Source organism: Phyllopteryx taeniolatus, chromosome 8, assembly GCF_024500385.1.
Source record: "Phyllopteryx taeniolatus isolate TA_2022b chromosome 8, UOR_Ptae_1.2, whole genome shotgun sequence".
NCBI classification, from domain to species: domain Eukaryota; kingdom Metazoa; phylum Chordata; class Actinopteri; order Syngnathiformes; family Syngnathidae; genus Phyllopteryx; species Phyllopteryx taeniolatus.
The window spans coordinates 20738857-20761559 of record NC_084509.1 but is presented as its reverse complement, the minus strand read 5'-3'; the positions used below and the strand labels follow the sequence as shown (position 1 = coordinate 20761559).

General features: G+C 41.7%; 1 protein-coding gene across 3 annotated transcripts in view; it reads left to right on the top strand.

Annotated features, from left to right (window-relative positions):
* Positions 1–22703, top strand: part of LOC133481972 (unconventional myosin-Ic-like) — an 85190-nt gene that overhangs the window by 44063 nt on the left and 18424 nt on the right. For all 3 annotated transcript variants that reach the window (XM_061781412.1, XM_061781414.1, XM_061781413.1), the window contains 11 exons: positions 7499–7654; positions 12427–12542; positions 17307–17505; positions 17943–18023; positions 18291–18470; positions 19184–19282; positions 20092–20202; positions 20774–20845; positions 20955–21074; positions 22133–22206; positions 22550–22655. In XM_061781412.1, the coding sequence (XP_061637396.1) occupies positions 7499–7654; positions 12427–12542; positions 17307–17505; positions 17943–18023; positions 18291–18470; positions 19184–19282; positions 20092–20202; positions 20774–20845; positions 20955–21074; positions 22133–22206; positions 22550–22655 (1314 nt within the window). The remainder of the gene's footprint in view (positions 1–7498; positions 7655–12426; positions 12543–17306; positions 17506–17942; positions 18024–18290; positions 18471–19183; positions 19283–20091; positions 20203–20773; positions 20846–20954; positions 21075–22132; positions 22207–22549; positions 22656–22703) is intronic.

The following is a 22703-nucleotide window of genomic DNA, read 5'->3' as shown; positions in this document are numbered from 1 at the left end:
AATAAATCTGCAAAAATTTAAACAATTCCTTTTTTTCTGTCAATATGGGGTGCTGTGTGTACATTAATAAGGGAAAAAAATGAACTGAAATTATTTTAGCAAATGACTGCAATGTAACAAAGAGTGAAAAATTGAAGGGGCTCTGAATACTTTCCATACCCACTTTATTTTCTGTCGTACGTACCCCTGTCATATTAGAATGAAAGTGTACACCTTTCTCATAGCCTCTAGGTGGGGGTCGCATATTTGAATTAAAGTGTAGGGATTTTTCATCACCTCTAGACGGCGGCATACATTTATAAAATGTGAATGTCCCCCCCGCATTTTCCCCCTACACCCATGTATACTGCGCACTATTGACAAATATTTTTTTTGGGGGGGGGGGATGCAGTAGGTACGTCACAAAAAAAATACAGTGATTGGCTGTCTGGCCCACGTGACCATAAGGCTGTGCTGGGAGAGATTAAAATTATTTAAGCATATTCTAACAGTAGCACTCTTTAGTGGTGTACGAGTAAGTGTATCTCAAATTGAAAGTCGTTGGTGAAAGAACATCACAGGGAGAGAGAATAATGATTCTGACTCCCCGTTACAAAATATCCCTCTCCATTCCATTACTGTAGTCTCAAAAAATTAAATTATAAAATGTCCACTCCATACAAATACAATTATCAATGCAAAAATGAATCATCTGATATACAGTACTTCCCTCTCTTCAAATGAAATATCTGCCTTTAAAATGAAAACATATTACACAGGCTGCACAGCAAAATAAATGATACTACAATATCAATAAGCAGAGGATAAGAAACTAAGGATTCCCATGCCTTTATGAGTGTACCTGCCTTTATGCCTTGACTTGAATTTTTGGACTCGCGCAAAGAAATCACTGTTACTATGCAGTATCCAATTTCTAATGTCATGAATAAATTCTGTTATGAGTAAATACTGTTAAATTAGTAAACCATCAAATCCAATACAGTCCCAACAGTGAAGCATGGTGGTGGCAGCATCATGCTGTGGGTGTGTTTTTCAGCTGCAGGGACAGGGAGGCTGGTTGCAATCTAAGAAATGATGAATGTACAGGTATATCCTGGACGAAAACCTTCTCCAGAGTGCTCAGAACCTCAGACTGGGATGAAGGTTCACCTTCAAAAAAGACAATGACCCTAAGCAGACAGCTAAAATAACGAAGGAGTGGCTTCAGAACAACTCCATGACTGTTCTTGAATGGCCCAGCCAGAGCCCTGGCTTAAACCCAATTGAGCATCTCTGGAGAGACCTGAAAACGGCTGCCCACCAACGTTCACCATCCAACCTGACAGAACTGGAGAGTATCTGCGAGGAGGAATGGCAGATGATCTCCAAATCCAGGTGTGAAAAACTTGTTGCATCATTCCCAAAAAGACTCATGGCTGTATAAGCAAAAGGGTGCTTCTACTAAATACTGAGCAAAGTGTCTGAATACTTACGGCTGTGTGATATTTCAGTTTTTCTTTTTTTACTAAGTCTGAAAAAATTTCAACGATTCTGTTTTTTTCCTGTCAATATGGGGTGCTGTGTGTGTACATTAATGTGGAAAAAAAAATGAACGTAAATGATTTTAGCAAATAGCTGCAATATCAAAACGAGTGAAAATGTTAAGGGGGTCTGAATACTTTCCGTATCCACTGTGGATATCGTTACATCCCGAAATGATAATTGTAGTAATAATGAAAAAATATATATTTGTTTTAATAAATATACCTCTTAAAAAACTGAAAATCAGTCATTGACATCCAAACATCCCTGCAGCGCCTGCTCTGTCCCTTTAGACCAAACTGTCGCAGTCTTTATGACTGTGTTGGAAATAAACCCAGTTTAGCATAGGGTGTTGCCATGGTTAATCTTGATTACAGTGTCAATAAGTGTAGACCTGGGGTTGTAAAAATGGGAGTGTGAAATTGGAGAGTGGGTACTTCATGGAACTGAGTGGGAAGTCTATGCTCTCCCTGTGCGAAGAAGTAGTTAAAATCATCTGCAGTTAGCTGCATGTGTTTTCAATATGTTTGTCAACATCAAACGCCAGTTTCTGACGGATAAGAACCTGGCTGTGTAGACCCGTCTTGTGATTCATCGACCACTTCCTTGTTTGCTTCTTTTGTGGTCCCGTTAAAAAAATAAAATGTTATAAATATATATATATATATATATATTTGATATGATATGAATGCAGTTGTTGTTTTTTTACGTCTAATTTCTCTTTGAGTTCCTTTTCCTTTCAGATAGTATAAAACACAGGGAAAAGATGAGGATGCCAGATGAGATATTAAAAAGGGTGAATGGAATGCCACAGTCATTTTGTTGGCATTATAGAAATTACACTTATTTAAATTCGTTATGATGATTGGTTTAGAGTTTTGATGGCAGCGATGCCTGATGGAGTGGACTTTTTCAATTCTTTGCTAGCCTTAGATGATACAATGTTGAGCCATGAGTCAACCGTTTTTAGCCATGTGGATGACTGAGTGGCCTGTCGTGGTTCCAGCAAGTGAAGATTGTGAGGCTGAGAAGGCAGCGAAGTCTAGACAGTGGCATCGACTGATTACATTGTTTTGCCTGAATGAACCCTGAAGCTGTGCGTATATATATGACCACCGCATTTGAGGTCACGCTGATGCTGCATTTGATTCCTAGGTTTTCTTTTCCTCTTTTGGGGACAGTTGGATCAATATTGAAAATAAAACCTGAAAATATGAATTGGTTAGTTGGCAAAAGACTTTCAAAAACACTCCCTTTTATCTCCAAAACTGCTTTTTAGAGACGTAACGATATGAACATTTCATTTCATAGTTCATATCACAATTACCAGGACTGAAATTAACACAGTTGTGGGTATAATCAAAATATTACTAAAAGAAATGTAAAAAATTATATCACAGGTACATGCACCGAAAACATTGGAAGACATATTACTTGAATACAAAAAATATAAAAACAGCAACCCAAACACCTTTTGGTATTATAAATTGTAAATGACAGCAACCAAGTGAATTTTCATGGATGCCACACATCATTAAATTTACAAAAAATGACCAAGACGACAGTGACTTTAATTAAATGGTGATAGCACTTTATAGTGGACAAGCAGGACGTTAATTAGGTTAACTGATTTGAGTTGGGACGGGGGGCCATGCTTGAGAGTTATATAAGGTGATCAACCATGCAGTTTAATATATGTGTGTGAGCCATGAAAAGCACACAGTCTACTTAAAAAAACAAAACAAAGGCTTCCCTCTAAGACACTGAGTGTTAGTCCAAAAATAAGAAAGTAGGCTTCTACCTCTCTGGGTCTTCTAACCTGTCTCCAGCTACTTTGTTTGCTACACAGGATTTGGAAAGTATGACGACATGTAGGAACCAGGAAAGTACATACTTTTGTGTGTTCCTGAGATTTTGTGTTTGTGTATGTTGTGCAAATAGGGGGAGGTATGGTGCCAACTGAAAAGGGGCATTGGAAACTATGGAGTAATGGAGAAAGAGAGAGAGAGAAGGGGGGGGGATATTGAAACAAGAGTGCGTTTGAATGACAGAAAATGTAAAAGTAAGACAACAGAGGGGAGGCTTGAAATTATTTTTTTTTTTTTTAGTAAACCATAACCTTATCTTAACATATTGTCGTTCTTGCACCTTTCTTAACAATGTATGGCTCAAATGATCTATTACAAGATGAATATACTTTTTTAGTCAGTTAAGATTAATTTGATGCCACAATGTGCAAAAATTAGTAGCTCTGTGGAAGGAAGGCGCAGGTGGATGTGTTGGTTGACATTCTGAACTGACTTTCAAACCACATACATCTGCTTCCGTGCACACCTCCTTCACTTTATTTTGAAGACAAGCATATTGAGGATGCTGTAATGTGCTGGACAGATCGCTGCCAAACCTATATATTTGTGATTGATGAATGCAGGTCAAAATTGGTTGCCTAAATGTCATGCAGTGCTTTGATAACTGTCAATTTTGTGCAAACGAGAGTGGTAGATAAGTCAGTGTACGTTTTTGCTAAAGCTCCTTGCAGTTGGTCATACACACCTAAAAAGTCAGTAAACAAAACATTGCTCACTCATTTTAGTCCATATGAAAAGAACAAAAGGTAAATAGCTGATGTACCATGTTGCAGGGCTTCTTTAATAATACTGATGATCACAAGGACCAAGGATGGGCAACTTTGATCACACGTGATATTTTATCCATAACCCCTGAAGGGCCAGACTATGACTACATTGGGAGGAAAAAGTATGTGAACCCTTTGTAATTTTAAGAAGCAATAAAAGAAGCAAATCAACAAAAGAATGACTTTAGAAGAAGAAAATACATGTTCTGGAGTGGCCCAGTCAAAGTCCTGACCTCAGCCCAATTGAGATGCTGTGGTATGACCTTAAGAGAGCTATTCACACCAGATATCCGTGGAATCATGCTGAATTGCTACAGTTTTGTAAAGTGGAATGGTCCAAAATTCATCCTAATCGTTAAGCACGTCTGACCTAGAACTAAAGGAAATGGTTGGTTGAGGTTATTGCTGCAAATGAGGGTCAAACCGTTATTAAATCCAAGTGGTCCTTTACTTTTTCCTCCCTTTCTTGTGACTGTTAACATGTTATGCTCTATCAAATTTTTAAACATATAATTGTTTGTGTGGTCTTAGTTTAAGCAGACTGTTTGTTTACTCTTGTGGTTTAGATGAAAATCAGACTGCCGTTTATGACCAATTCATGCAGAAATGTAAGAAATTACAAAGGGCTCACATACCTTTTCCTTCACTGTATGTATTCCTTAACACCCCTACTGCTGTCGGAGACTTAAAGATAATTCTGATTTTCTGGGGAAATTCCAGAATGTGCCTATGACTTTAAGAAAAAAAAGATGCAGTATATGAGAAATTATTGATATGATATTATTGATATTATTGAATTATTAATTGAAATGAGCCTGCAGTTGTTGATGGTATGTTGAGCACCATGTGCACATTTTGTAGTCTTCACCATGACAAGAAGAAGAAAAAATTGCTTCCAGCTGTAACAACAGTATTGTTGCTTGGAGAGGGTTATGGCTAACATGTTCTCCTGCACGCAGACTACATATGGGTACCGTACAATTATTGGGACATGCATCAGTTAATCACTCAAACAGGCTGGCTCAGGGACTTAGTTACTGACACAAGTTAATGCACATTAGAAAATCTTATGCTTCCAAGAACAAGAAGACACAGAACTCCGAAATGTGCTATTCTGCTTATGACGACACTGAAATAAATATTTATGTCAGCCTCCCAGTTTCTTTGTACCTGGCAACTACTGTGCCCTAAAGCAAATTTAAATTGATAAACTGATAAATTGATTGTTAAATTTGGCCAAAATACCCAACATTCCATCCGTTTTCTACTGCTTATCATGTTCAGAGTGACGTGGAAGCTGAAGCCTTTCCCAGATGACTGGGTGAAAGATTGGTTCCAAGTCAATCATATTGCTTATCCCATTACTTTTGTCCACACTGTATGCCATATTGTTACTGCAAACACATGCCCACGCACGTGCATGCACGTGCACACACAGCTGCAGAAACTTTGCGCTCCAGAGAGATGTGTTGTGTTAAACAACAATAGGGCGGCTGAGCTCACGGGATCCCAGGGAGAGACAAACAAGCAGTTATTGCACATATGAACCAAGCCTGTAACATTACTTAAATTCATGCAACACTGATTCTTTGATTAGAAGTACTTTAAATTGCCATGACACTGTAACTGTACAATCAGTATTTTATCTCGGCTATAAAAAGAATATTAAATACACTCCTTATGCTGTCGTATTGTAGGATCTTATCAAATGTAAACATGAAATACTTTGAGGCCAAACCAAATACAGTAAGCTCATACAGGTAGTGTACGTGCAAGTGTGCTTTATTGAAGCTCATAAACATAACAGGCCAGGCTAGCTGGTCATTTTATGTTGTGCCACGGACATTAAGTTAGACCACCCCATCCCATGGCTCCCACCGTGATGTAAAGCACCATGGGACACCGTCGGTCTACTTTGAAACACAGGATCAACTATAATCTTACAGACTTGTGTGAAATCGAGTCAAGATGTTGCGCATCTGTAAAAGGGCGACAATGTGATTTAATGGCTTCTGAAGATACATTTCTGTGAAATTTCAGTCTGCTAAATGCAATTCAGAAGAGGAAAGTGCTTGTTGAACTCACTGTTCCATCCATCCATCCATCCACGTGCTGGAGCCTATCCCAGCTGTCATCGGGCAGGAGGCGGGGTACAACTTCAACTGGTTGCCAGCCAATCACATGGCACATACAAACAAACAACCATTCGCGCTCACATTCACACCTACGGGCAATTTAGAGTTGTCAATTAACCTACCATGCATGGTTTTGGGATGTGGGAGGAAACGCAGGCACGGACGGGGAGAACATGCAAACTCCACACGGGGCCGGGGATTGAACCCTGGTCCTCAGAACTGTGAGGTTAATTTTACTCTCTACTTCACCCTTCTTTCCTTATTAGTCTTGTTATTCGAAAACCTGCAGTTCTAATTAATAAGTTCTCTCCTCCCTCAAGCTTTCTCTTCCTCTTTATCTTGTCAGTGTGCTCTCCTTAGGGACAACGACTACTATACCACTTAGCACAACACCACCTGCTGTACGTTATGTATGTGGTAATGTGTGCCGCTGACAAGTCCTGTTCACTTTGGTCCTGCTGGCTACATGCTAAACAGAGATGTGGACAGCTTTTGTAAACTTATGGGCAAAACCCAAGTTTCCATTTTAAAATATGGCCTCTTGGATAGACATGTTGATGACCTTAAACATGTGAGTGTTTCATTCTAACTTCATTTTTGCACCTTGATTTGTTTTTTTTCCTTTTTTTTAAAATATATAACATTTTGAGATTATTGCAACTGGGTTGGCAACAATTCCTATTACTTTACAGTCTAGTCTCACCAAATGTCAGGATTTCAAACTGAAGAACTGAATTTGAGTGAGTGTGACCTTAAGCAATGGTGCTTACCATAGATTTAACTTTTTACGTATTGAAATTTAATTCAGCGACAACTAAAACACTAACATGCTTTTTGACATTTGGACGATTGTAATATGTTTTCTATCACGTTTCCTCTCTGCTGTATCAATTGTACAAACCTTTGCATCTGTATAAATCTTTTGTTAGTTGCACATTAATGCATTGGTGCTACTTCTTGTGATTGCATTGTCATTAGTGTTTTAGGCTATATGGGACTGATTTATGATTATAAATGTGTTTGAAAGTCTTCATTATTTTTCATAATTTGGATAGGTTGTATATGCGTGACATTCAGTATGTCTGTTTTCATCTCTCTTCTCATGGAACAGACATAGTATAACTGATGATGTGCTACAGTACATAGCTTTGGTTATTGAATTTAGTCCGTCACCCTGCCTAATTACTCTCCGTCCTCCTCTATCTAGGTGGTGGGTACCGACGGGGTGCGGGCTATGATGGAGTCGGCCCTGACAGCAAGAGACAGAGTGGGTGTGCAGGACTTTGTCCTGCTGGAGAACTACACGAGCGAGGCTGCTTTCATAGAGAACCTTCGCAAACGCTTCAAAGAGAACCTCATCTATGTAAGTGGAAACCAAAAAAGGGGGTTGGGATAGATTAAGTTTAATGACAAACTCAAACTGGAGAAACTGGGTAAAGATAACCAAATCTCATTGTCGTCGGTAACATCTCTTTGTGATTATTGGGTGGAAAAAAATGTCAAAATAAGTTCAAAGAGCATGACTTTATGCCTCAACACCACTGACTTACTGACTAAAAGAACTCCCCTTATTTTGCAAGGGCTTGAATCTCCCAAGTTTACACTGTTTACTAAAGCAGGTGGTCCCCAGTTTACGGCACCTTTCCATTTTTATTGTGGCAACATAACCTGAATTTGAAAGTGTCACTAAAATCACAAATCAGTAACCTATGCTAACACTTTATTGAAGGCATAATTACAGTAAATATTTGTATGAAAAACACTTTTAGGTCATGAGTATAAAAGAAACCCATAAGTATGGCGGTAACTGACCGTGCCTTCTTGTGCCGCACAACGATTTATTCTTACGCAGCTTCCCAAAGTATTTCATTGTACACCATTCATTGTCTCAAAATGATGAATGTCGAGACTGTCCTGTGTACACAAATTGCCAGCAATTGTGTGTTGTTCTTGTTCTTAACTGATTATTACATTTTACCACACTTAAAAAACCCTATAAAGTGAACGCAGAGATTTATTTCTAAATACATTTTAGATGTTTGAGGATAATTGCTGAAGACTGAGAACTGTCAGTTTTGGAGGTTTTAAACTGTTTTTCACCATTTGCGTTTTTCAGATTTTTTGGGGGGGGGGGACATGGCTAAATTGCCCATGCAGTGACACACTTGGACGTCCAACATAAGTCGCCACTCCCCCACTATATGACAACTGAGCGCCTTTGCTTCATCCGTGGCTATCTGGCACAGTTGCAAGTTAGTGTAATTTGTCGCGTATAATGCTCCCCCCCCCCCCCCCCCCCCCCAAAAAAAAAGTCAAAATTAAATCGTGCGCATTACACACAGGTATAGGGGAAAGTTAATGACGCCATCTAGAGGTTATGAAAAAGCTGTACACTTTCATTCCAATGTGCCACCGAAACCGAGAGGTTATGAAAAGGGAGGCTACACTTTCATTCCAATATGTGGAGCCTACACTTTCATTCTAATATGACAGGGGTACGTACAGAGGTGGGTAGAGTAGCCAAATATTGTATTCAAGTGAGAGTACTGTTACTTTAGAATAATATGACTCAAGTAAAAGTAAAACGTAGTCATCCAAATATTTACTTGAGTAAGAATGAGAAAGTACTTGTCACGACCGGATGGAGACCAGACCCAAGAGCAGGCAGCGGCTGAGAGGTTGTGATGAACAGTTCATTGAAACAAAGGGCAATGTAGATGGTGCTTGAGGTGCCCTGGCGGGTTGTTGAGGCAGAGAATGCGTGGCAGGCGGTGACGAGGACAGGCGGCTGGCTTGGTGGCGTGGGTGCAGGAATTCACTTGGCGAGGAACACGGAGGAAACACTGAGGACAAGGAGAGACACGGAGGTCAGAAAGGAGATGAGGAATACGTAGCTTACTAGGAGAGTGGGGAGCCGTTGTACAACTTGAAGAAGCTGCAATATTCTGGTGAGGATTTCCGGGATCAGTCAGGCTTAAATGCAGCTGGTAACGAGGGCTGATTGGTGACAGGTGCGCGGCCGAGGAAGGTGCTGGAAAGAGAGAGGGCGAGAGGGCGCAAAGCGCCACCCAGGCTCCAACAATAGTACTTCAGGGCAGCTCATGACAGTACCCCCCTCTCAACGGACGCCTCCCGCTGGCCTGCCAAGCTTCCCCGGGTGAGCCGCATAAAGGTTTGACAGAAGGGAGTCGTCGAGGATCAGCTTGCGGGATATCCAGGAACGCTCCTCTGGACCATACCCCTCCCAGTCCACCAGGTACTGGTAACCCTCCCCCTGGGTCTCACATCGAGGATGCACGAAACCGTGAAGTCCGGATGGCGGTCGATAACACAGGGAGGCGTAGGGGGTACGGCCGGAGGGCTCAGAGCAGGTGGAGACCGGCTTGAGCAATGACACGTGGAAGGTCGGATTAATTTTCAGATACTGCGGAATTTGGAGCTGAACAGATGTGGGATTGATAATTTTAGTGATGGGAAACAGACCGATAATGCGCAGTGAGTTTGCGGGATTCCGTTTAGAGCGGGAGGTCACGGGAGGAAAGCCAAACGGACTGACCCACCTTGTACTCGGGTGCAGGGGAATGCCGAAGGTCCACGTGCCGTTTATTCCTCTCAGCAGATCGGACCAAGGCCGCCCTGATGTCCTTCCACATGGACTGGACCCTCGTCAGATGATGCCTCACCGCGGGAACTGCCACCGCACGCTCCTGTTCCTTAAATAACGGGGGCCGAAAACCGTAGCAGGCCATGAACGGAGACGTACCAGTGGCGGAGCTGGTGAGGGAGTTGTGGGAATGTAGGTAAGAGAGGTTTTTTTGTGATCAGTCCAGATGATAAACGGTACTTCAGTCCCCTCCAGCCAGTGCCTCCACTCTTCCAAAGCCCATATTATGGCTAGCAGCTCTCGGTTGCCAACGTAGTAATTCCTCTTGGCAGGGGACAGGCGACGGGAGAAAAAGGCACAGGGATGAAGTTTCTGGGACGTGGGGTCCCGCTGCAAGAGGACGGCCCTTGCCCCGGTGTCCGAGGCGTCAACCTCCACCACGAACTGGAGGAAGGGGTCGGGGTGACGTAGGCTGTGAGCACTGGTAAAAAGTGTTTTAAGTTGGCTGAAAGTTTGGGATGCTGCTGGGGTCCATTGAAAGGGGGAGCTGGTGGATGTAAGGCTGGTGAGGGGACGTGCGACCTTGCTGTAGTTGCGTATGAAGCGGCGATAGAAGTTGGCGAATCCGAGGAAACGTAGTTGTTTTCGGGTGGTGGGAGTGGGCCTGTCAATGATTGCTTGGATCTTGGCGGGGTCTGGTTGCAACTGTCCTTTGACAATGATGTAGCCTAATACATGTACGGAGGAGAGGTGGAATTTGCATTTTTCGGGTTTGACATACAGGCAGTTTTCAAGGAGGCGCTGGAGGACTTGGCGTACATGACTGTGGTGTTCTTCGGTGGAGCCAGAGAAAATGAGGATGTCGTCCAAGTACACAAAAGCAAGCCGGTTTAACATGTCACAGAGAATGTCATTGATGAAGGATTGGAAGACTGCGGGCCTTGGTTAATCCGAATGGCATGACCAAGTATTAAAAGTGTCCGAGAGGGGTATTGAAAACAGTTTTCCATTCATCCCCCTCTTTGCTACTGATGAGCTGGTAGGCATTTCGTAGGTCCAATTTGATGAATATCTGAGCGTCACAGAGGGGTCGATGAGGGGTAGTGGTGATTTATTTTTAACAGTGATGTCATTGAGTCCACGGTAGTCTATACAGAGGCGGAGAGTGGTATCTTTTTTCTCAACAAAGAAGAAGCCCCTACTGGAGATGAGGAAGGTTTAATGAGTCCGGAAGCCAGAGAGTCACAGATAGAGTCCTCCATTGCTTTTTTCCTCAGGGCGGGAAAGGTTGAAGAGGCAGATGGAGGGAAGAGGGACCCCCGGTAGAAGATTAATTGTGCAGTCGTAAGGGTGGTGGTGGGGTAGAGAAATGGCCAGGTCTTTGTTGAACACCGGAGAGAGATCTTGATATTCTTTGGGGACTCGGAAAAGTTCAACTGGTGTGGCAGATGGTGGTGGGTTTTCAGAGGGCAGTTTAGCAGAGAGCAGGCAGTGTGAATGGCAGTGAGGCCTCCATCAAGTGATGGATAAGCGCGTCCAGTCTATGGCAAGGTTATGTTGTTTAAGCCAGGGAATTCCGAGGACTAAAGGGGAAGGGGAATGGATAACGAAAAGAGAAATGTTCTCGCGGTGGTTAACGGAAATTAGCAAGGTGAATGGCACTGTTTGGTGGGTGACAGGGGATATGACTCGGCCATCCAGGGCTGTGAATTTTTTGGAAGACTGAAGTGGTGGGAGAGGGAATTGGAGCTGTTGTGCTCGTCCTTCGTGAATAAAATTATCGTCCGCACCGAAATCTATTAGGGCAACTATGGGTGTGTTGTGAGTGGAAGCTAGAATGCAAGCAGAGGGGCGGTTATACGGGCAGGAGAGCTAGAGGAAATGATGAATATTTTTTGGCTCACCATGGCGCTCTTGGATCGTGGTGAGCCTGATCTTCTGTCTGCAGGGGGCATGTGGCAATGAAATGACCATATTAACCACAATAAATGCACAGCCACTGGATGACGCGACGCTGACGTACTTGGGGATCTAGTCGTGTTACCAATTTGCATGGACTCATCAGGTGCAGTAGGGGGTGCTGAAGGAGCAGTAAATGGTGCAGAAGGCGGGTGAGATGCTGACGGTGCGGTGCTCACGGTGGGAGTGACCTTGCGCACTCGAACCCCTATGTTTCCATACATAAATATAACCACATTCCATTACAGTGCTGTAACAGGAGCAACAGAGTGCCACAACCAAATTGTATAAAGTAATAAAACAAGACTCAAAAACATGAACAGCTTGTTCATAAGTGAGAAAAAAATTATTTAAAGAAAAAAAAAAGGAAGTGATACACTTTAAAGCGAAAGGCAGATTATGTGGCTGTTTTTCATCTAAAATTACTTTGTAAAGTTACTTCTATTCTTTTTTTTCTTTTAAGCTACTATCATCAACCTCCTCAATTATGGTTGATGTCTATTTAAACTGAAATTTGCATTCAAACTGTATTTCTTTAACTATATGTGAAATGTGACTGTATCTTGTTTCAGACTTACATTGGCTCCGTGCTGGTGTCCGTTAACCCATATAAAGACTTGGAGATCTATACCAAGAACCATATGCAGCGATACCGTGGGGTCAACTTCTATGAGGTCTCACCACACATGTAAGAAAGCTTTTTTATTTATTTTATTTTTTATTTTTTATTATTTTATTTTTTTACTGGTACAGTAATCCTTATTAGAATCCATTCAAAAACACAGCATGTCTTCAGTTTACGTCGGTCTCGACATATGGCATTTCGAGGTTACAAATGAGGCGCGGCGTAAGAATGTCGTCATGTGGCACCCGCAGCCTTACTTATTATTTTTTTTATTTGATTGTTTTATAGTTATGGCCTAGAAGTATTTTTCATAAAAGTATTTATGAAAATTATGACTTTTCTACTGCATTAGCATAGACTGGTGATAGGCTACTTTGTGTTCCAACCCACTGTACATACAAATTTTTATGTCGCTGCCATCGGACTGGAACTTTGTCGTAAACTCAGGACTCTCCGTAAATGTGAAAATTCTGTATTTACTGATTAAGGAAAGGGTTATTTTATTGCACAAACATTAACCATAGTTTTGCACATTGGTTTAATTTAATATTTTTAATTGATTATCTTTGTTAAAATGCCTCAAGGGGAACTCACACTCTATTGTATATGTGTTGCGCACAACACAGAAAGCCAGATTACCCACATGCAGGCATGCAAGTAGGGATGTAAAAGTGAAAGGCACCACAAACAGTTGTAGCGTGAATCAGTTATTAATTTACTTAATTTGTTGAAAGATCACGAAAGGGACCACCAGCCGTACCTCCCCACAACCATTAGTCAGATAAAATGAAACTAAGTGTTGGCATTACCGACTGTACGATCTTTATCGTTAAAAGGGGCACCACATTCCTTTGTTTGTTATGAACAGGTCGTAGCAATGACAAAACTTCGATAAATCAGTTATTTCTGAAGGGTTGCTAGACTAATGTAATCTGGGTAGTTCTCCGACAGTAGCGGTTGTAATCGTTGATTCAAGAAACACAAAGCGCACAGTCCACATACCTTGTCAGGTTTAGGATAAACAGTACAGACAATGGATGGATAATTTCTAATTATCCAAGTACAGAGTAAAATGCAAAAATAGAAAAGGGAGGAAAATCCATATTCTACTGAGATTTTCCCACTTGTAATCTTAAACCCAATATGTGATACACCAATTTCTACTTAATTTGGTAAATGGGAAAGTTTGACTCATGGTTTAAAGCGGCACCCAAGGATGCTGCGCGCCACAAGGAAGAGGTTTGCCCTGAGCGCCTTGACTGACTTGAAGGAAGAAGAAAGTTCAGCTTTGCCAAAAAACTTGGGTTGGCTAGGTCGAAACCTAGCACTTCGAGAGATCAGGAACCAGAGCAAGAACTAAAGGTTCTCTCTTTCTTCCGCTCAATAAGAGGTGGGCCGAGCTTCTCGTTTTAAACTTCCGGGAGACAAACAAGAAGGGGAGGGGTGGAGCCACCCTAGTTTATGATGGGCGCAAAGGTTTCTTTGTGTGCTAATTTTCTTTAAAAATAATTTGGGGTAACTAAACTTTCTCTCGTATCTCACGCTTGGCTCATAGTCTTGAGATACGGAAAATAACTTTCCTTAATTGTCGTTCATTTGAATCTAAACATGACTGATTGTGTCATCGCCGCCCTAATACTATTCTTTCGTATATTTGTTCATAAAAGAGGGAAGGCATGCTAGGGAACAAGTAGCACAGCTTAACAGAAATCAATAATAAAATCACATTTCTTCATCTGCAATATAGGAAAACACAACAAAACAAGAGCTTAAGCTTTGCATCAACAATTTGTCAGTCCCAAGAGTTTCCTCTTGTGCTGTTGGTTCACTGTTCAGCAACACTTTGTCACTACAGGGGTTCTTTTGTTGTTGATAACGGAACCTTCAAAAGGGACGCATTCTTTCCACCAGTTTGTGGCTTTGCAGATCCGACTTAATAAGCTATTGCTAATTAAGTTAGTCCAGACCGTCTGTCTTTTGGTCATTGTACCCAGTGGGGGTCTTTCGTGACGGTATTGCTGACGGCTGGTTTGGACAGCCCTTTGTCCTTTAATTTGGAGTTCTGTGTTTTTGGAGTCTGTGATATTCACGACACGGTGGTGCACCTTTTGAGCTAGCGGTGCTTTTTATTTGTCTGCAGCGGGACTCAAAACAATTCCAAAGCCCAAGTCCTTACACATGAGCTACTGCTGCCCGTTTTAACTTTGATTGAATCATTCACACTAGACCAGACACTAGACAGTGTTTAATATGTCCTTGTGTTTCCACTACTTTCTAAAATAAGTCTGTTAAAGTATTATGAAGATTTTTCCTCCACATTGACATAACATTCGAACCTGCCTTCTAAATGTTGTTAGTCTGTGGTCAGACTGTGAATATTGAAACACCATTAGCTCACTTTGTAACACTCTCAATTTCTGCTAAGAGTTTCAACGATGCCATGCCACAAGGCGATGTGTTTATTAGAAAGGTTGCCACAGGAATTCTGAGGAAACTTGCAGTAAATTCTCCTGAGACCATTAGGTCATCGACTACATAAACATTTTCTTAATGGAGACTGAGGTGACATCAACCAAATATTCTCCCACTAGCTCGCTCTTTCTGATGTGGTGGTTTTTACTTCAGCACTTAACTGCAAATGTTTTCTCCCCCTGAGTGGAAAAGGGGAAAAAATGGCAAGTCGAGATGGAGTGCCAGAGAGACAGGGTCAGGGAGGTGTGGAAAGAAATGTAAGCAAATTATGACACTACTGGAGGTTCCCCCCTTGAGAGAGAATTCCTTTGAACTGAACCTGACCCTCAGTACACCGCCTTTCACAATATTGTACATACAATCTGAAGCGGCCTTGGCCAAGCTGGTTTATATCATCTCTCAATTAGTCAGGTGTCAGCTACAGTATGTGTCCAAACAGGCTGAAACAACATGTCAGAACAGATAGGAGCAAGACATTGCTAAATGATACCGTAACCACTGTTACTCTATTCTGGACTGAATGGTCATTCCTTCCTTCCACTGCTTTTCCAAGTTCACACGAACACACACTTTCATCCATCCATCCATCCATTTTCTACCGCTTATCCGAGGTCGGATACGGGGGCAGTAGCTTTAGCAGGGACGCCCAGACTTCCCTCTCCCCAGCCACTTCATCCAGCTCTTAGAGCTGGACCACTGTTCCACGGCCAGGACGAAAACCACACTGCTCCTCCTGAATCTGAGATTCAACTTCCAGACGGACCCTCCTCTCCAGCACCCCTGAATAGACCTTACCAGGGAGGCTGAGGAGTGTGATCCCCCTGTAGTTGGAACACACCCTCCGGTCCCCCTTCTTAAAAAGGGGGAGCAACACCCCAGTCTGCCAATCCAGAGGCACTGTCCCCAATGTCCACGCAATGTTGCAGAGGCGTGTCAACCAGGACAGCCCCACAACATCCAGAGCCTTTAGGAACTCCGGGCGAATCTCATCCATCCTCCAGGGCCTTGCAAACGAGGAGCTTTTTAACCACCTTGGTGACCTCAGCCCCAGAGATAGGAGAGCCTGCCTCAGAGAACCCAGACTCTGCTCCCTCATGGGAAGGCGTGTTGGTGGAATTGAGGAGGTCTTCTAAGTATTCTTCCCACTGGCTCACACCCTTTGCGGCGAGCCAGGGGGCAATAAGTATACCCACACCTGCTCGGCGCCTCTCACCGTGGGCAACTCCAGAGTGGAAGAGAGTCCAACCCCTCTCAAGAGGACTGGTACCAGAGCCCAAGCTGTGTGTGGAGGAGAGTCCGACTATATGTAGTCGGAACTTCTCGATCTCACACACCAGCTCGGGCTCCTTCCCTGCCAGAGAGGTGACATTCCACGTCCCTAGACCCAGTTTCTGTAGCCGGGGATCGGATCGCCAAGGTCCCTGCCTTCGGCCACCGCCCAGGTTGCACTGCACCCGACCCCTATGGCCCCTCCCACAGGTGGTGAGCCCATGGGAAGGGGGACCCACGTTACCCTTTCGGGCTGTGCCCGGCCGGGCCCCATGGGTGCAGGCCCGCCCACCAGACGCTCGTCTTCGAGACCCGCCTCCAGGCCTGGCTCCAGAGGGGGGCCCCGGTGACCCGCGTCCGTGCAAGGGAAACCTAGATACATTAATAGTTTTCATCATATACTATATTAATTTGTGGTAACAAAATATTTTCGGCACATTTTAATTAAATATTTTTTTAAACAATTGAATAAGTAACAGATAAAAGCAGACAAAAAGACAGTTGAGCCAATCGTACAACACAACGAAAAAAGTACCGACAGCTTACTGGGTCTTGTAGAGAAATGTGAGCTTTTCAACATGAACACAGTCAAGAGAGACTTCAATAAATACTAACACAGCTGAAGCAATGCTGAGATCCTGATGTGATGTTAGCTTGTGTGCTAACTATGCCTTGGTAAACTATATTAACTGTGTTTGTGTCTAGGTTTCTGTCAAGGATTGAAAGAATCTCTCTTGAATATTCTGAACTTTTATTCAAAGGTCAGCGACTGCTGGTTGAAGCGGTGTATCCCATTTTGCAACATTTTCTTTGAGGCACGATTAAGCAACAATCAAAATTCAAATAAAAGAAATTATCTAAAATGATCAATAATAAATTCATGTAGTAATCTTTCTATATACACAACGTCTAGACAATTTGTATAAACTACTAAGGAAAAATTGCCAAAAATAATAATTATTACTCTATTTGAGTTTTTATTGGGTCTTCTCTTCAATACAAACTTTTACAGAAACTAGGGTTTTTTATATTTATTTATTTAAAAAAAATCTTGACACAATTCTCATTTGTCCCTCTACTTGCCAGCTACGCAGTGGCCGATAACTCGTACCGTTCTATGAGGACAGAGAGGAAAGACCAGTGCATCCTAATCTCTGGCGAGAGTGGAGCCGGGAAGACTGAAGCATCAAAGAAGATCCTGCAGTACTACGCTGTGACCTGTCCAGCCAGTGAGCAGGTGCAGACCATCAAAGACCGCCTTCTGCAGTCCAACCCTGTGCTCGAGGTGAGACGCCAAGTTTTGTTTTTGGATCACACTGATGGTGAGGTTTATAAAGCATTTCACTTGTATAGGACTATTTCTTATTCTGTTGGCTTCCAATCAGACTGATATTAATGTATGTCTTAAAAAAGAGACTTTAAAATGAGCATTAAGGTGTTGTTGAGAATGTTTTGATTTTTAAAAAATCTGTGTGTGATGTGTTTGCAAGATAATTGTAGCTCTTTATTGATGTTGGAATGTCATGTCCAGGTGCTCTCCAGGTGTGTGTGGTTACTATATTTTGTCATTTGTGGACTTTGACCTTGTCGTTTGAATTTTTTTTCTTTTCTTTGTGGTACTTTCCCGTATTACGCTGTGTTTTCCCTACCTCTAAATCCATCAATCCTCTTTTCTGACCCAAACCTCCCTTATCCTTTACCATTTCTTTGTCTGTCCCTCAGGCCTTTGGCAATGCCAAGACATTGCGTAACGACAATTCCAGTCGCTTTGGCAAGTACATGGATATCCAATTCGACTTCAAGGTGAGCAAGATGGCCTGATTTACAGTGGCAGTTATGTGAAATTCATTCAGCTGCTGATTGTAAGCATCAACATTCAGGCAGCTGAGTCTCCACGTTTTATAATGTGATCACTTTACTCCTCCACTCCTGTATCTGTGTTCATGGTCCTACAATATTTACCCTGACCTGCATGTTATAATCACACTTTAGTACCCCAGCTTTACTCTCTCCTCCCATACTCCCTCACTTTGCTCTCCCATGTGTCCCTGGCCTTTGTCCCGTCGGCAGGGTGCCCCGGTGGGAGGTCACATCATTAATTACCTGCTGGAGAAGTCGCGTGTGGTTCACCAGAACCACGGTGAAAGGAACTTTCACATCTTCTATCAGCTGATTGAGGGAGGTGAGGAAGACCTGCTGAGACGGCTGGGTTTAGAGAGGAACCCTCAGCAGTATCAGTATCTAGTCAAAGTAAGGATGCTACACTTTTTGTGAAACCTCTTGAATGTGAAAGTCTACACTTTCGTCACATCTTGATTGTGTTATTTCAAATCCTTTGTAAGTAAAGGCAAAATCATGAAAATGCACCCCATGTACTTCTGTACCTAACAGCAATGTCTCAAAGATGGCACATCAGTTGTACAGAAATTCCATAAAGTTGATTTGCAATGCAGTTTATTGCCGCTCTTATGAAGTTGTTGTTATGCTAATTTGTTGTAGTTTCCCCCCCCCCCCTGTGTTAATGAGCGATACCTTGTCAAAAAAATCAAAATATTTTAGCTTTAGCTCTAAAGAGCAGCTGGTAGGTAATTGTATGTAGGATTGTGTGCAAGTATGTTTGTGAGAGAGGGAATCCCATTAGGAGTTTAGCTTAGTGGGCTTTCTGTCACCCTCTTTCCTTTGTGGGCAAATGCGCCTACAGGCACTAATGTTGAACCCTTACCTATACACACACACACACACAGTAAGTGAAAAACACCTCAAAATGTGTTTTTGTGCACATTAGTGTTGACATGTTCAGACATTTTCAACTGATTTGTGGATGTATGTGGACACTTTTGACTTTACAAAGTTTAATAAAAAGGGCAAAAAAAACAATTGTAATTAGACAGTAAGTTGCTAGTTTTTTTTATGTATTTATTTATTTATTTTTTACAAGTGCTGTGTGTGTGCCTGATCTTTAGGGTAACTGTCCCAAAGTGAGCTCCATAAATGACCGCAGTGATTGGAAGGTGGTGAGGAAGGCCTTGACTGTGATTGGCTTTAACGAGGATGAGGTTGAGGTAAGGACATTACATACCATGTGTAAATAATGACTGACGTATTTGTTTTATCACCACTGGGAGGTGCAAGGCCTACAAAGTTTTAACAACTGAACAAAGGTATGGCTGTAATTAATGCACCGACTATAATTTAAGGGGATGTTACAGCCAGTAAAATATACTGTCATCATTCAGGGCTCTGTGTGTCTCTCTCCAACTCTTGTGAGGTGTGTTCATGCCATGTAGAGTAGCTTTTGTCGTGTAAGGCACACGAGACTGCTCCTGTTACTAAATATCCTCTCGAAGATATCTCAGTCAGCCACAAAAATTGCATGTGGCTGTTTGTTTATTTATTTATTTATTATTTTTTTAGATAGTTCAGTGAGATAGTTCTGGCAGGTTCACGGGTCTGGGCTTGCATCCAGACCCGACACTCATTTAAATAACAAAAAACATTTCAGACGAGGGCGAGAAGTAAGATAAAGTATTCCTTCTGCCCCGGGCACATAAATCTGTCTTTTTCAGTCTTGGAAGGATTGCACTCCCCTTTTGGGAGGTGTAAAAATCAAATCCACATGATTTTGATTATTACATACTGTATATAGTATCTTGAACTTGTACAGCACACATGCTTTTTAAAGAAAATAGTGTCTGCCAAGTTGCTCATAATGATACACTTTCTCTTATCACTCATAGTTTATTGCCTTCCCTTTTATATCCCGCTTCCTCCATATTTTTCCTTTCCGATATTCTATGATTGCCTCCCGCTTACTCCGTTTACTGTACCACCTCCACATTCCCCTCACACTTTGTTTTTTTTTTTCGTGTAGGAGTTATTGAACATAATCGCCAGTGTACTTCACTTGGGGAACGTTCAGTATGGCGGTGAGGACGGCATTGCCTGCATCACTTCTGACACACAGATCAAGTATTTGTCAAGGGTAAGATGTTGCAGCAAGCAAGTTCATCAGCACTTGGAGAAAGACACCTGGGTTCATTTGAACTAATCTCACCATGGAAGTATGATGTGAATCAGGATTAAAAAATATTCCATAATCAGTTGGACTCAGTCAGGGGTTACTTATTTCAATAATAAAGGTTATCTTACCTTATCTAATATTATTTACATCTCTTTTATACTGACAGACTTACAGGGCCCATCCGATTTGTATGTTGCATTTTTAAAGTACTGTATATAAATATCTGTCCGTAGTTTTAAAAGTTTTTTTGGGGACCAATGTGCCAAATACATAATCACAAATTGCCAGCATATTATCCAGCAGGAGTCATGGAGGGGTTACTCCACATGTAAAAGATATCTGATCCAAATTGATTTCTTTTCCATAACCCTTCTAGCACTCGCTCAAACTTAACAGTGAGTCTTCATTCAGTCTCTCACTTTCCCAAAGAACATATTTAACAAATCCCATAGTTACGATGTCACGTCTGTCTTTCTATTTATTTGTCACTTGTGTAGCTGTTGTGCCTGCTAATGCTGTTATGTCTCTCCAGTTGTTAGGAGTAAATGCGGCTGTGCTGACGGAGGCACTCACACACAAAAAGATAATCGCCAAGGGAGAGGAGGTAGGATTAGATGCACACTCGTAGTAGCACAGGTGTCATAGGCTTTTATATTTTAAACATGTACACTGTGAGCGGGTCTAATGTCCTTATGTCTTTGTTTTTTCGACAGCTGATCAGCCCTCTGAACTTAGAACAGGCATCCTCAGCTCGGGATGCTTTGTCAAAGGCAGTGTATGGACGCACTTTCACCTGGCTTGTCAACAAGATCAACACTTCACTGGCATACACGGTGGATACGCACGCACACAGACATACACCCATGAATTGGACTTTTAAAACTATTGTAGCTTGACTGTGCAGTGCATGTTGTGCCAGTTTTTAGTATGACACCAGAACGCCACCTTGTGGACATTATTTTCAAGGTCAACACAAAACCTGTGCTGTACTTCATTGCAATGTGTAGCAGAAACATACACTACATGCCGATATACTCTGTATAGACTTATATGAGAACCATACAGTATATTGTAAATGCAGTGAATATGAAATGTCTACACACCCCTATTTGAATGCTAGGATTTTGTCATCTATATGTTTTTTTTTTTTTTTTCCAAAGATAATTTAAATGCCAATATACTCTGTATAGACTTATATAAGAACCATACAGTATATTGTAAATGCAGTGAGTATAAAATGTCTACACACCCCTATTGGAATGCCAGGATTTTGTAATATAAATTGTTTTTCCCAAAGATAAATAATTTAAAAACATCAACAGCATCATGCGTTGAGGCTGTTCAGCTGGAACTGGGGCCTTATTCAAGATGCTGTGAATTATGTATAGTTCAAAATACAGTGTTAGCACAAAACCTTTGGCTTCTGCTGAAAATGGCAGGAAAAGTCCAAAATTTGTTTGGAATTAATCACAGACACATTAAATGGTGCCAGGTGTATGCTGACTCTCATTTAGTAGGAGTTTGAATGTAATTGGTAAATTCTGAAAACTCCCACATACCCAGTTATATATGAGAAGGTGTGCACACTTGTGCAACCACAAGTCTCTGCTCCCTTCTAAAACATCCTAACATAATAAAAGATTGACAACAGAATAGCTTCCATGATATCAGCCATCTGCGAGTAAATCTGTGTCGGTTTACTGTATTTAAAAAATAATAATAATAATTTTAAAAAATACTGGACTCACTTTGTAATCCAAAAGCTACAGGAACAATAAGATGAAAGATGGTCAAGGGCTTAAGAATCGTGGCAAAGCATCCTTTAATTACCCAATATTTTATTTTCAGTTCAATTAGGTGTTTTTTTAAAAAGGGCTATTGTGCTTTACAGGAGGACTCTTACAAGCACTACTCTGTCATTGGGCTGCTGGACATCTATGGCTTTGAAGTCTTCCAACACAACAGGTGAATAACTAATCATTACATTGAACCTGTTTAATGCTCGCCTAAAGGCTTTAACGTGGGCTCAACTAAGTGCACTTACTAATGATAAGGTACACAAGTCCCTTCAGTATTCGCATAGCTTTTCTGAGGAAGCTGTTCAGCAGTTTGAAAGCGCAGGTCCTCATGCTGCGGTAACATTAGTGTGATTTACCAATGCTAGTTCTTAGGTGAATCTGAATTTAAATTACCTTTATCTCCACAATATCGTGTACATACCAAATGTACTTAAATTTGTATGCTTTAACTTAGTAATAATAAAGCACGTGACGTTTCTGCCTTTGAGTTTATGTGACTTATGTTGCAGCTTTGAGCAGTTCTGCATCAACTACTGTAATGAGAAGTTACAACAGCTTTTCATTGAGCTCACACTCAAATCGGAGCAGGAGGAGTACGAAGCCGAGGGCATCACGGTCAGTTTTTTTCTTCAATTTACTTAAAATAGGAAGAACCACTAGGAA